Raw genomic sequence first — 15,361 nt, forward strand, 5'->3', positions numbered from 1 at the left:
AGGGAAAGATGTGATCCCTGCCCTCAGGAAATTTGCAGTTGACTGGGGAATAGGAATAGAAATTAAAGAATGACAAATATAATTGTAAAATTAGAGTTGTAGTAATGGTAAAAACAAGGCATATGGTGTCAAGAGAAACTATTTTTAAAATGTACTTAGGGGTGTCAGGGAAAACTTGCCCATCAAGGAAGTTATGATTCACCAAGGAAGGCCAAGAGTTGGCTGTGTGAAGGGGAAGGGAAGGAAAGAGAGAGGGAAGTCCTCACTGAGGAAGGTCCTATATGGGAGATACAGGGCATGCTCAAGAAGTTTAGAGAAGGCTTCCAGCATGTGAGGGGAAGGAGAAAACGGAAGTTTACAGGAGACGTGAGGGTTTGAAAACACATTAAAAATTTTAGTTTCTATCTTTTCTTTATCTTTAGGGCAGTGGGAAGCTGTTTAATTATTTTAATCAGAGGGTTGGTATATCAGGTTTTCAGTTTGAAGGGACTCCAGCTTTGGTTTGAGGAATTGGGTACAAAAATCCCAGAATGACCCTGAGGACAACTGGTTAGGAGATTCTCAGGTAACTCCAGGTAAGGAATAGTAGTGGCAGATGTGGGGTGGCTGTAGAGGAAATGTGGAAAGTTTGATTTGGAATTCAACCTTCCTCCATGCTAGAATGATTCTAGCTTTGGCAAGGCTCTTGGTGGGCAAGATGTCCAGCCTCCATGATCTCACCCATTTCCTGCATACTAAACAAAAGATCTGAGAAGTGGTATTTTTCTAAAAGACACGTCCAGAGGCAGCTTCAGTGCTGGTTGGAACAACAGTGACAAGACTTAAGGTTCTAGGATCAAACAAATTAATTCTTTGACATGGGAGACTTCAGAAGTTCAGTTTGGTGGATTATTTGCTTTTATTCCCAGTAAAACTGGCCACCTGCCTCTGCAAACAATCTTTTTTCTCAGATAAAGGAATTCATTGTATAGCCTGCTAGAAGATTTCCTGACCAGAGTGAAAACTGGAAGTAGGGTGATCATATAATTCATTATCCAACCAGGACACATCTGAAAGAGAAATGTGGTTCTAATTATAATTAAACTGTGAAAACAGATGTAAACCAAGATTACCTTGGGCAAACCTGGTTGCCCTAGCAAGAAGGGAAACTTGAAAGGTCCTATCCTGCTTCCACTAACACCCCTTTTGCAGATGAGACACTAAGTATTTCTCTCTTCATGGGCAACACTGGAATGCAAAGTCAGGCATTTAGCTGATTCCCTGGCCACTTTCATTTTTACATTTTCTGCCATACTTCATACATTCTGAAAATAATATTTCTCCTTATCATTCTCTGATGGCTGATCCTCTAAAATTATGCATGGAATCACCCTCAGGAAGAGGCAATTATATAGCCTTGCTACTCAAAATGGGATTCATCTCCAAGGAGCACATTAGAAATGTTGAATCTCAGGCCCCCAGAGCAACTGAATCAGAAGATTCCCAGGTGGTCCATAAACACATTCAAGTGTGAGAGAACCTGATGGACTTTGATCTATACTAGTAAGAAGACATTTTCACAATGTGGCCATGTACACCCATACTATATACATAACTGAACATAATTTTAATGAAGCAATACTTATCTTTACTATTTGATTAGCAAAAAAAAAAAAAAAAAAAAAAAAAAAATTGGTCACGACTCACAAAATAGATTTCAGGATTCACTCATCGGTGCCGACTTATGGTAAGAAAAATATGACTCTCCAAGCACCCAGGAACAAATCAAAGGTTAGGATTTCGGAGAGTGGGCTCCGTAGGGGGACTGTACAAAGTGTGGACACTTCCTAAGTTCAGTTGCTTTTCTGAAACGTTTGCCCTTAGTCACTTTTGAGTAAATACTTGGACAGTGGTGTGGGAGGGCGGTGAGGGGCAGCTGAAAGTTTGCCAAAACCCTCAGAGGGGCTGGTCTAGGGGACATGATTGACAGCTTATGAGAGAGAGCTAGGACTGAAAGCCTAGGCGAGCGAGAAGGCTCTCCTCTCCGGCAGCGAGAGGTCCTGCCCAGCTGTTGGCGAGTAGTTTCCTGTTTCCCCCGCAGCGCCCGGGTGAAGTTGAGTGAGTCACTCGCCGCACCGACCGACGACTCCTCAGTGCGCGCACACGCCCGGGGCAGGAGCCGGCCTCCTGCGCAACTCCCCTCGGCCACCGGGGGCCTCCCCGCGCCCCGCCAGCCTTCAGGCCCCCTCCTCGCTCGCTCGCGGGCGCCACATCTGGCCCGCACATTAGCCCGGCCGGCAGGGCGCGGGGTCCGGAGAGGTCGCCGCGCGGAGGCGCAGCCAGGGGTCGAGGGAGGCGCCGTCCGCTGCGCTCGGGGCTCGGTCTATGACGAGCAGCGGGGTCTGCCATGGGTCGGGGACTGCTCCGGGGCCTGTGGCCGCTGCATATCGTCCTGTGGACGCGCATCGCCAGCACGATCCCGCCGCACGTTCAGAAGTCGGGTGAGTGACCCCCAGCCGGCGCTTGGCGGGGTGACTGGGGTCTCCTGGGCTCCCCGCCCCTTCGCCGCGCTTGACAGGCGACCCCGGGAAACCTAGCGCTCGGGCGGAAACGAGGAAAGTTTCCTCTCGCTTTACTCACGCAGCCCGACTCTCGTGGCCGCAGGGATGTGTGAGTGTTTCTTTAATAGAGGAGGAAAGTTGAAGTGCGAGGGGGCATAGGACACGTTTGGCCCGCTTTGTGCGAGCAGGAAAGGCGTTGTGTTGGCCGCATCCGAGGCGAGCCCCCACCCCCGGAAAGGGAAGTTTGAGAAGTTGGTTTATCTGAAGGAGGCTGGGGAGCAGCGGCCCGGAGCTGCAGCCACCGAGGCCTCCTAGCCAGCTCGCACACCTGGGGCCACTGCGGGCCGTGGCGATGCTGCTCACTCACCCTCTTCTCTTTTGCCGGGACACCCCTTTAAATGGCCAGTTGCTCCCTCCTTAGCTCTTAAGAGTGGAAATGCATTCCCCCAGGCGGGCTTCTGGGCTATTGGTTAAAAGTTTCAAGTAAAGAAGCGATTTTCAAAGAAAAGTTATCTGGCTCCACTGACATCTTGGCGTAGATGGGGGATGGGGATTGGGGATGGTCAGGTGGAAGGCTGCCTAGAGCAAGACAGTCCTGCCTTCAGGCGGTTGGTGATTCTCTGCAATTCCTGTTTCTGTGGAAACGAACGGGTTAAATTGTGCCTGGCTGCCCACCTAATCTTGATCTCTAGAGCTTTTTGCAAAAAAAAAAAAAAAAAAAAAAAAAAGAAGCAGGATTTGAGTTCCTAAGGATTTGTTATGCAAAGTGCAGAATCCCTGAAACTGCTATACACACACTTTTGCAGGTATGGTCCGCATAACAGTATCTGCAGCTGTAGTCTAAGTAACTGAATATTTGGGCAAGTCATATAACCTTTCTGGGCCTCAGTTTTCTCACCTGTAAAATGACACAGTTGGATATAAATAACTTTATGCCGCCTTCATCTTTAACATCTTGTGGGTTCTTTTACTTCTTTTGATGACTTGGAGATGCCCTGTGTAGATTTTGGGTGAAATTTAGAGGATGTTGACAGTCCACATCACAGGGAGACACAAGGCTTATTTACCAGGGTGCACAGGCATACTTACCTTTAGGTTTGTGTGGAAGGAATCTGCACCAGGTCAAGGTGGTAAATTTCACACACTGCCTGTTTGAAGTAGTGCAAAGGTAGCCTGGGGGTGGAAGTTTTTAATGGAATGAGGAAGCACTGTAGTAAGCAAAAAAAAAAAAAAAATCCTAACACAAATTTGAGTTCTAGGGGGTTTAATAAAATCTCACTGTTTTGTTTTTGGATGTTTTCCTACACTGCAGTTACCAGGATATTCAAGGGTCTCTTATTTTACTCTAGACTCTTAAGAACTGAGCTATCTTTTACTAATAAATAATTAAAAGTGACACCCTTAATTTTCTGCGTACATTAACAATCGTTAAAACTTTTGTTTCAGATTATGAAAGAAGAAAATTAGTGCGCCCTGATTTTGTTTGTCTACATGGGTTAGGCTTTGTTTACAAGGATAAGATTTATGATTTGCAAATTCTGGACCCAATAGTTCATGAGTCAGTTTCATTTCATCTATACACACACTTTTAAACAATTAGTTTAAAAGCCTGGTAGTTTTTTATTTGGGTTTTTTAACAAAAACCACAGTTTTCATATTTTTATGAAATTAAAGTTTCAAATTAGTTGAACTAAGAAATCATTTTTAATTTGTATTCATTTGATTCAAATTAAATTTTCAAAGATGGTTGAAGATTTGAGATGGAGATAGTGAAGATGAGAAACCTAATTCTACTTGCATTTGCCATGTCAGAAAATAGTTTCAGGATTTTTTTCTAACATTATTGGTTAACTGTCAAAACATTTTTCAAAATATCTTAGAGTAAGATAAGGTGTGAGGAAATGAGTTTGTTTATAGCCTCCTTTATTTTTCACATACCTAAAAGATTCTTGTTGAGGATTAAACATTGGTAAAAGTGTCATAGGATTGAATTTCTTTCTGATTCCTTTAATCACATTAACAACATTGTTATTTTGTCAGGATCAGACACTAAAAGTCACTAGGCCCAGAATTTGATCTTTGTTCTATTTGTTTCATTCCCATAAAGCACATTTCTCTAAACAGGCTACTTCCTTTAGTAACATCTTATTTTTAACCAGTTATGGTTTAAACAAAATACTAGTCACATTTTTAATCCACTGCCAACTTTTCGACCTAGCATCCCATGGTGATAACTCCACATTATTGTCTGTGTAGTCAGCATAGCTGCTAAATGCTTTCCATTTCAGTTGACTGTTTACTCAGTTGCTCAGTTATCAAAATGACTTTTAAAATTTTTCTTTAAGTTCATTTTAACCCTATTTTTCCAATTAAGAATGACATCTCTGTGTCTTTACAAAAAGTGGCCATTACTCATTCTTTCTCGGCAATATTTATTGTCTCCTTGGGCCATACAGGATGCACAGCCCTGGAGACACTATCCTGAATGAATAAGACTGGCATGGTTTTTGCCCTCATTGAGTTTAACATGAAGGAGAATGTTGCAAGCAAAGAGAAGGATACACATTTTAACTTGGAAGAATAATTGAATACTAGTGTTTTATTTTCTAGACCTTTTTTCCCAAAGCCCACACTTTGTTGAAACCAGTGGGATGGTGTGCATGTTGAATATTTCCTTCTCAGTCCCTCTGAAAATATTTTTCATTGACCATTTCTCACTTTCTGCCTCTCCCTTGTTCCAGGGCCCAGATGGGCCACCTTAAATTCCAGTCTCCATTCTGTATCCAGCATGATGGACCCAACTTTCTATTTAATGATAGGCTAGAGGTAGGAGTGTGTAAGGTACAAGCTTTGAAATCAGGCTATCTTGAGTTCCAAATTCATCTCCCATTACTGGCTGTGTAACTTGTTGCAAAGTACTTTATCTTTGTAACTCTTAGTGCCCTCATCCATTGAGGGGATTATGGAATTTACTTCAGGGAATACTCTTGAGTATTAAATGAAATAATGCTTTAAAGTGCTTAACATAATGCCTGCAACATAGTAAGTGATCAATAAATATTAGCTTCTATTATTGTTAGTAACTCCTTAATCTGGCCTAACAAGGCCCTCAGTGACCTGGTTCCCATCTGACTCTGCAGCTCCACACCCCACCAAGCCCGACAGTTTCCCCTCTTACTAGTAATATTCCCAATCCACTTCTATCAGCATGCATACATACTGCCAGTGGTTTAGGCGGCTGTGCCCTTGCTTAAACTCTCACCTCTGTCTGGAACAACTGCCACCTGGCTAATTTTCATTCAAGACTTAAGTCAAGTGACATCTTCTTAAAGAAACCTGCTATGAATGACCCAGGTTGGGGTAAGTGTTCCCTTCTGTGTACAAGCCTCTCTCAGCTCTTAATAGCAGTAAGCTGAAATTATATCTTTACCTGACTCCCTTGTCCATTTGGTCTCAAAAGCAAGGGGTGTGTCTTATTCACTTCTCTATCCCCAGAGTCTCCCCCAGTGCCTGGCACATCACTGAGCACCCAGGAAATGCTGAACTGAGCCTCCACCTCTTCCTACTGGGGGTAGTGCAACTGAGGTCTGGCGTTTTAGCAACCAAGAAATCACTGTGTCTTGAGTGTTTTAGCTGAATGATAAAATCTTTACTTTCAGTGAGAATCGTTTTGGCTCTGATCTAAATAGGCAATTTGGCTTTGTTTACAGTACAGTATTGGTTCTTTTATTCTGATGAGATATAGAAAAAAAGATGTTTCAACTTCTGACAAACATAACGGAGAGCTGCTAGGAGTTTTCATCCAATGCCTTTGGCTAAACATTTTGAATGGCCTTTAAAGCCATTACAGAACTTTTCAGAAGTTTCATTGAAGAAATTATCCAGTAAATACAGAATTCTTTTCTTTTTTCCTAGAGTGTAGTCGAAAGGACTCTTTCATTAAAATGAAATGCTAAAATCTAAATTTAGATTACAAGTTTCTTTTTTCTCATCAGGGTTTTATGTTTTGATCTATAAGCAGTGAAGCAGAATTGATCTAAGGGAAATGTGGTCCCATAGCAGCCACTGTCTGCTGAACAGCAGTGTGGGTATTATTTAGGTCTGATGCAAACCACCAAAGCAGTTTAAAATAAGCTGCAGAGGAAACATGCTTCCTGGCTACAGCATGTCGTTATTTAGCCGATTTCCACATAGAAGAGCAACTCTACCACTTTGTTAGCCTTTGCCCTTCAGATCCTCCTATATGGCTGCAGCGGATTTAAGTTATGATTTTCAGTGGAAGTGTCTTAGCAGATAAGCATTAGCAGCAAGAATGCACACTGCTTATTTTGCACCTCCTCCTTTCCTTGTAACATCTCACTTGTTGCTTCCAACTGGAGCAAGATAATGTTTACTATACTTCTTTGCCTGGCACATCAGAAGGGTGTGGAATACTGTGCAGGCAAATTGGCTTAGCTCAGGGAGAAGTAGTGTGAAGGGAGAGAGGGAGAAAGAGCTAGCATTTATTGAGAATCTATTCTGAGCCAGCTACTTGACATTACTTACTTAATCTTCAAAAGAAACTGACAAGATAAGTTTTATCATCTTTATTTTATAAATGGGGAAAATAGAGTCTGCTTGAGGTCACTTGAGGTTTGCCTCTTTAGTTTGTGGCGGTGCGTGTGCATTCAAAGCTTGTCCTGCTTGCAGTCTTCTAGGCTGTGTTTCATGGAGTGGGGATGTGTGTGCACCTGTGTGTTAGGGGATTTGAGGAGGGGGTAAAAGTATGTCAAGTAAGAGAGAGGAGAAACTTATCATCTGACTTTTTATATCATCAACCCAATGCTCCTGACTTAGTTGATTTCATTGGTTTGCATGATCTGTCTCCTTCCTGATCATCTTTCCACTAAAAGAAATCAAGATAGGATAAGGTTTCTTTGCATGAGAAAATTCTACTGTTTCTAGTCTGATAATAGTGTCTTAATGGTGAGACTCGTAGTGGGCATCCCATGATGTGACCTTTTACAGCAGTTGGACATGCACTGTTTTCAAAGATGTGTCTTGTCAACACCCAATTCTGGGCACTAAGACCATCATCTTGTACAGGCCTCAAACAACTTCTGGTGAAGGCAGGAGGAGCTGGATTTATCCAACATGACTAAAGGAGAAGGATGGTTTAGCTTTGGAAGTCAACTAATTTGAAAACTTGTAGGTGATCAGCTTTTTAGATCTCAGCACCCAACATGGAGCACCTGTCTCTTTGGGTGTGGTTAACACATGGCCTCTTGATTACAGACCTTTAAGTTCTTAAGTGTTCTCTAGCATCTGTGTTCTTTACAGGGTCAGAACTATAGATCCTCAGAATAGATTTAGCTGCAGGGCAAGAGTCTAAGACTGGTGAGATTCAAATCTCATTTGTCAGTGGGAAAAGAAGTATATACATCAAATGATAGAGTCTTGGCTGAATCATGGAACATTTATACCATCAAGGAGTTTAGGCATTCTGAGGAAAATAGGCAGTTTATTTGGAAGGAGTGGGGGAGTTCAAGGATACATCAAACATGTAGAGGAAATCTGATGGTACCTCAATCCACATTTACCATGAAACAAATGAAACCTGGACTTCCAGGCCTCTCCCTGGAAGGGGTCCTGGCAATGTGGTTAATGAATGTCATCCAGTTGAAGAATATTTAAGAAAATTTGAAATGCCCCAAATCTTAGAGCTTCTTGAGAAACTCAATAGAGGTTTTCCCAAATTTGGATACAATCTAAAAAAACTTACATGCCAATACCTATAATGTGTTATGAACCTGAAAGAAACTTTAACAAATTATTCAATAATAAATTGTAAATTCTGATCAACTGTGCTAGAGGAAAGACTAAATTGTTTTTCTGTTCTCTCTGTAGAGAATATTGCAAAATATCACTGGAAGAGGTGATCAAGAATATGCAGTAAAAGAGTTGGAAAAATATTTCAGAAGTGTGCCAGGCAGTTAATTAATACACATACTTGGTTTTAAAAAAATTTTATATTTGTGGTATTTGCAGTTTTTAAAAATTTGTAACTTGTTATGCTGCCATTTTTAAGTCTAAATAAATATTCACTTTCATACCTATATTTCTAGGCATAATTTTGTATTTGTTTTCTTACATAGTGCTCTGAAATTTATAACCTTCAGCCTTCACAAGCCCTGGGTCTATACCTAATGGTAGGATTTGCTTGATGGCTTAGGAAGTAAAAAATGCCCCCTCGATTATAAACAGAGACTAACATCTGCAATGTTACATCACCAAGCCAAATCTTTTTTTTTTTTTTTTCAGATTTAGCCAAACCCTTCATCATTTTCCTAGTTTAGAGAACTCATGTGAAAAGAAGTTGCAAAGATATAATTGCCACAAAATGTTGATCTTGAATGAAAGGTAACCTAGACATGACCCTTACGTTGAGATTAAGAAAGACTCTGGCTTGGAGAGAGCTGGTGAAGACTAAAGCACAATATACTGTAATCCTCATGTCTGGTGACCAGGTTAAGTCTCTTTGTCCCTCAGGATCTCATTTTCCTTCTATGTACAGTGAAAAGAATTGGACAAGATGAGTTTTTCAATTCTTTTCTATTCTGAAAAGTTTCATTCTATAAGTTAGCAGAGGAAATCATCGAAGTTGATTAAGAAACTTTGCATAGTCCTTAACTAATAAGAATAGAAAATTTGTCAGAATTGACAAATATCACATATATCATTTGGAGTCCATTGGAGACGACCGCTATTAAAAAAAGAAGAAGAAGAAAGCAAAAAAAATTATTTTGAAAATCTCCTACCGCAGGTGTCTGAGCATACATCCTGACTAAATAGCATGTTTACTTCAGCTAGAACACACTCCTTCTTACGAAGAAAAAACTTACTTGGTTTTGGAGGTACTATCATTTTTCTTTGGTTAATTATGCCATTTTCATTTGCCATTTCCCTGAATTAATAAAGGTGTTTACCAGGGTTGTTCTTAAGATGTAAAATTATAAAAGTTTGCCATATTTGCTTTGTTATATCTAGGAAAAGAAATAAAGCCCTAAAGGAGCTTCTATGTTCTTTTTGAAAAGAAGGGAAACTTGTCTGGATATAATTAGTGTTCTGTTGCCTTTCAAAGATGTCTTCACCACTTTTCTTAAAATATTCTCAGAAAAGACAGAATTTGCTACAGATTGGCAGTTTTCAGACTGCTGTTTTAGGCAGGGGAGTAGCTGCTGGTAACATAATTGCGTTTCGTTATAGTCGCACAGAGGAGGAATCCTTTACTGTTTTAAGTTACTCTTTCATTACTACACATCTCAATCAGGTTTTGTCCTCTAAAACCCATAGTGTTGGGTGAAAAAAGGCAATATGGTATCATTCATCTTTCAAATATGTGAAAAAAAATTCACACCCCCAATAGTAACATGTTTTGCATTCACTTTTCTGGAATACCTAAAATTATATTTTTGTAAAATAATTTCTCATCATCTCACTTTTTATTCTTTTAACTTCTATTATAATTAATCTTATTTTTTGTTGCCAGTCTTTTCATTTATTTATTCTAATGAGCAATGGGCCAGTCCCTTCTTTTGTTGCAAACTTCTGTTCTCCATCACCTCCATCTTGGGGCCCTTCTCCTTCTTCTTTCCCACTCCTTCAGGAGCCTCTTTCTTCTCTGAACATTTAGATTTCATGAGTTACAATCCGCATTGAGGCCCAGCTATTTTAAGTCCTCGAGTCATGAGCTGAACATTCTGACCCTGAAAATGATGGTTTTTTCCATCATCCCCTCATAACAGCAACTAACGATGTTTTAATACCTTGCTGCTTGTATTAGGCGGGGTTCTTTAGGGAAACAGAACCAACAAGAGATAGCTGTAAATATGAGTTTCATAAAAGTGTCTCAGGCAACTGTGGAGATGCACCAGTCCAAATTCCATAGGGCAGGCCATAATTCTGATGAAGGTATTTGATGAACTACCCAGGAGAGGCTGGCTGGTTGAAGAACAGAAGTTCCATAGGAAAGGCTACGAGCCAGCATTCAGATGAGTACCTTCAGTGAACTCCCCGGGAGAGGATAGCTGGCTGAAGAAGAAGTGAAAGCTCTCTCTCTTCTCCCTTAAAAGTCTTCAGCTGATTGGATCAAATCCAGCTGATTGAATTCTCTCATTGTGGAAGACACTCCCTTCGTTGATATAATCAACCAGAAATGTAATCAGTTGATTGATGATTTAATAAACCAGCCTTCTGGTTTATTAACCAGCTACAAATGTATTACAGTATGGGTTAGGTCAGTGCTTGCTTGACCAGACAACTGGGCACCATCACCTGACCAAGTTGGCACATGAACCTAACCACCACACTGCTATTCAAAAGGTGGTCTGGAGAGCAGCATTAGTATCACCACAAATTTATTGGAAATGCAGAATCTTGGGCCCTGCCCCAGACCTGCATCATAATCTGCATTTTTATAAGATCTGCATTCAATTCGTGTGCCTGTTGAAGTTTGAGAAGCAATGTTCTAATAGCATTAAAGCATTTTTCCATGCAAATGGCCTGCAGTGATTTGAGTGGATCAGGCCAGACTTGTTTCTGTCAGGAAGAGGTGAATTGAAGGAATGCTTGCTTCTATTTTTGAGTCTTTTAACTCCTCCCAAGCTATAAGGCCTGTTTTAATTGTAACTAACATCCTAAGGCTAGCAGAAGAGAGAGCATGCTGGTGGCAAGCCACTGAAATGAGTTGCAGTTTTTAACCCGTTGCTGCCCCAAAGCATCCTTCATGGATCTTTCCTCTGCCTGTTGACCCTTAACCATGAACTGTAGAACCCAAGGATCCTTTACTCCTCTGAACTCACGAAGTAAATCATGTTTACCTCATTAGGCACTTAACCACAGACCTCCTTGACATATCTGGGCCTTGATTAATTCTGGAACTATTATACCTTCTTATTTCTTAAAATATGTAGCACGTGGCTCTATGCAATGTATATACCCAATAAGTTAATGACTTAGTGACTTAGGTGTTTTCAAGAAGTGATTCTACTCTTCAACATTTTTTAAAATCTCCCCCCTTGGTCATGAGAAACTTACTTGGTCGATGCTCGGTGAGGACTCACTAAATGTTTCTTGACTCTCTCAACATTAGTTTAGACTGTTCTGTGAACACTGCTATTAGCTGTTTCATTGATTGGCTTCTGTAATTATTCATATGAGGCAGTTATTTGCACCTCAGTTACTTTTGTCCTCTAGAATTATAGGTCCCTGTCCATCACTGATACCCTTTGGTAACATGTGGCCACAATAACCAGTTCTCACAAGTACTTTCCAATTGTTCCAAATAATTTCATTGCCTGCCTTTGTTCCTTTGCTTTTGACATCTGAACTTCCCTTGGCAAAAAAGAAAAGCTTTCCATTGCAGCTTATATTTCATGTTGCTTCCTGTTGCACCAAATCGCAACTTATTCATCAGAATGATTTTTGAATGTTAATATCTAGAACATCTTAATCAGATATTTATTTACAACAGGAACCTAGTTACGTGAAATACATAACCGTTTGGTTTCATTTTTGCTCTTAAATTATGCTATCAGAATGCAAGTCTGAACTCTTATTTTCTGTGATCTGTAAGAATTTCCTAACTGGTTTCTGCCTGTGGACTTCCCTTGTTTCTTATCTCTTCAACCCACGTATGTTGCCATGTTATATGTTATCTCTGGGCATCATTTTGAATATGTGGCTCCCTGCTTAAGAAGAAAAAAAAAAAAAACCTTCCATGGATTCTTGGTGATTTCATGGTCCTGGCTTCTTCCTTGAGTTCAAAGGGTACATCGGTATCTGTGGCTCCTAAGATAGTGCCTTGCATGTAGGTGGGACTCAGGGCTGGTTTGGTGTGTGTGTGCATGGGTGCAGTCAAGCGTCTCCACCACTGCCCATTCTATCTCTCTGTATGCTTCAGGCCCTGGCTCCACTAGAACAGGCTTCCTCACACATCCTTTTGCTTTATTTCCTAGTATATGTCCATTTTCCTCCCCCAGATTTGCCTGTTCTGTCCTCATGCCCAACACCAAAAATACCTCCACCCTTTAAAATAAACCCTAATTTGAATGCCACTTCTTCGATTGGGTCTTCTGTTACTATCCCTCCTTCTCTTCTCACAGCATCTTTATCAGGTCTTGCTCACTCACATGGCTTTGTTCACAAAGCTACCTGTGATTATCTGTGTGTGTTTAACTCCCTTACTAGAGTGAAAACTCTTTGAAGGAGAAATTTCTGATTCTTCCCCAGCACCCTGCATATGTTCTCATTAAAAGGTTGTTGCTCTGTAGTTCCAAGACTGGAGATAACTCTGTGTGTGTGTGTGTGTGTGTGTGTGTGTGTGTGTGTGTGTGTGTGTATGTCTATGACAGAGAGAGAGAGAGAGAGAGAGAGAGAGAGACTGCTTACCTTCTTACCACTCAGTGTGTCACTAACTTTGATGTATGTAGCTACCTGTATTATCATTTGAGAGAACTGTAGGCTTGTGGTAATTCTCGATTGATCTGCTGTTGGTAATTTGCTCTGTACAGTGGAGCTTTGCTCTCTTTGCAGTGCTTAGTTTCTCTGAATTTGGGGGAGCTGTGGTCATGGGAGTTGAGGGCTGTTGTTTTTCCATCCGTCACAGACTGCCTTTGATTCATTTATCCTCTCATGTGTTAATCTTTTGTAGAGGGCCCCAATGCATTATGACTTTAGAGGTCAGAAAAGCTCATAAACTCAATTATACTGTCTGACTCAGGACAGATTGTTGCTGCTTCCTGCCTTTCATTTTTATGAATCATAGGTTATCTCCTCTCATTGAGATGGTTGGGAAGGGGAAGCTGGCAGGGTCTTGATGCAGTGGAGAATGCCCAAAGGCACTCTTGCTGGTTGAGAACAAGCATTCCATATGATCCCTGTTGCACCTTTTGGAAAGCCCTATTAAAATGGCATGTTCTATGTAGAATTAAATATGAAATATTCTTTCAATGGGAGCTTAGAAAAGAAGGGTCTTGCAGGTCTGTAGCCCTCTCCTTTACCCTAGTCTCCATCAGCTACCTGCAAAGCAACCCTGAATAAACATGCAGTTTATCTAGCCACTAACAGTAGTGTGTTTCCCATGCAAACAGAGCTTCATGGAAATCTTCCACTTCCTTTCATGATCTGCACCCTTGGAATTCTGGAGCCTTCTCTTTGGAAATCATGGAGGCACCACTGACTTCATAATATTATATACACATCGTTCTGGTTTGCTAATGCTGCCAGAATGGAAAACACCAGAGATGGATTGGCTTTTATAAAAGGGGGTTTATTTGGTTACCCAGTTATACAGTCTTAAGGCCCTGAAGTGTCAAAGGTAACACATCAACAATCGGGTACCTTCACTGGAGGATGGCCAGTGGTGTCTGGAAAACTTCTGTTAGCTGGGAAGGCATGTGGCTGGCATCTGCTCCAAAGTTCTGGGTTCAAAATGGCTTTCTCCCAGGACATTCCTCTCTAGACTGCAGTTCCTCAAAAATGTCACTCTCGGTTGCTCTTGTGGCGTTTGTCTTCTCTTAGCTTCTCTGGAGCAATAGTCTGCTTTTAATGGCCGTCTTCAAACTGTCTCTCATCTGCAGCTACTCTCTCAGCTTCTGTGCATTCCTCGAAATGTCCCTCTTGACTGTAGCTCCTCTTCAAAATGTCACTCACAGCTGCACTGAGTCCCTTCTGTTTGCCACCTCATTTATATGGCTCCAGTGATTTAATTTAGATCCACCCTGAATGGGTGGAGTAACACCTCCATTGAAATGATCCAATCAGAGTCATCACCTACAGTTGGGTAGGGCACATCTCCATGGAAACACTCAAAGAATTATAATCTAATTAACACTGATAGGTCTGCCCACACAAGATTACATCAAAGATAATGGTGTTTGGGGGACATAATACAGTCAAACTGGCACAGACATGGACTAAGAATGTCCTGTCTACCTATGGGATATGAAATAAGAATGTTATGTCTTAATATTTTCTGGCAATTATTGGGAACAGTTGAAATAGAATTCTTTGAACGGGATTCCATTGACTGCTTTTTCAAAACCACCACAAAGAGTTATCTTCCAAGAATTTGATGTTGATGTTGGTAAGAATGTTTGTGATAATTAAATAATCCCTAACATCTATTCAGCACTTTACAAAGCATTTTCATAAACTTAGAGTGTTGCATGTTAACCAGTTTTGTTAATGAGATGCCTATGGAATCTTGAGTGCACAGGAGGGAATAAGGTTTCTTAACAGTTCATTATAACTTCTTGAATAACTGTTGTGGCTACAATTAATTTTAACCCCCTCTGTGCCATGTTACTACCTGTTGGCTCGGTTCTCCTCAAGGTATAATTTCTTTTACATAAAAGCAATTTGACTAAATATTAGATGTTTATTTTACTCAAGTTTTGCTAGTCAAAACAGTTTTTTTCTTTGTATCTTTATTCAGACTTTAAGAAGTTCTGGGAAAGGAAGCCAAAGACAATACTTGACCTTGAATACAGTTACTGTTTTTGTTGTGATCAATACTTTAATAAAATTTATGGTCAAGAGTGGCTTTGGAGTGAGTCCCTGAAAATCTTGGGAAAGTCTGATTGATCCAGTGTCGCTTTTCTTAAATCACTTTCCCACCTTACTCTTCCTCGTGTGTTCTCTAAACTGAAATGTCAAGAAGTTATAAGGAAACAGAGGGATTAGAGTAGCCAGGAGGTGACAGTGTTGGTTGAAAGCAGCTGCTTAAACCTCAGTTCACTTAGGGACTTGTGTGGGCTTAACCAGTGGTGAACAAGGCTGCA

General features: G+C 40.9%; 1 protein-coding gene across 5 annotated transcripts in view; it reads left to right on the top strand.

Annotated features, from left to right (window-relative positions):
* Positions 1-2,010: 2,010 nt before the first annotated feature.
* The window catches only part of TGFBR2 (transforming growth factor beta receptor 2), a 97,027-nt gene continuing 83,676 nt past the window's right edge, over positions 2,011-15,361 (top strand). For 3 of the 5 annotated variants that reach the window (XR_005218392.1, XR_005218396.1, XM_037846434.1), the window contains exon 1: positions 2,011-2,480. Coding sequence is in view for 1 of the 5 variants with exons in the window: in XM_037846434.1 (XP_037702362.1) it covers positions 2,387-2,480 (94 nt within the window). In the remaining 4 variants the exon portion in view is untranslated. Of the gene's footprint in view, positions 2,481-9,132; positions 9,434-15,361 lie in introns of those variants that run through there. The other 2 variants (XR_005218398.1, XR_005218397.1) reach the window with 2 other exon arrangements.

This window comes from Choloepus didactylus, chromosome 1, assembly GCF_015220235.1.
Source record: "Choloepus didactylus isolate mChoDid1 chromosome 1, mChoDid1.pri, whole genome shotgun sequence".
NCBI lineage: Eukaryota > Metazoa > Chordata > Mammalia > Pilosa > Megalonychidae > Choloepus > Choloepus didactylus.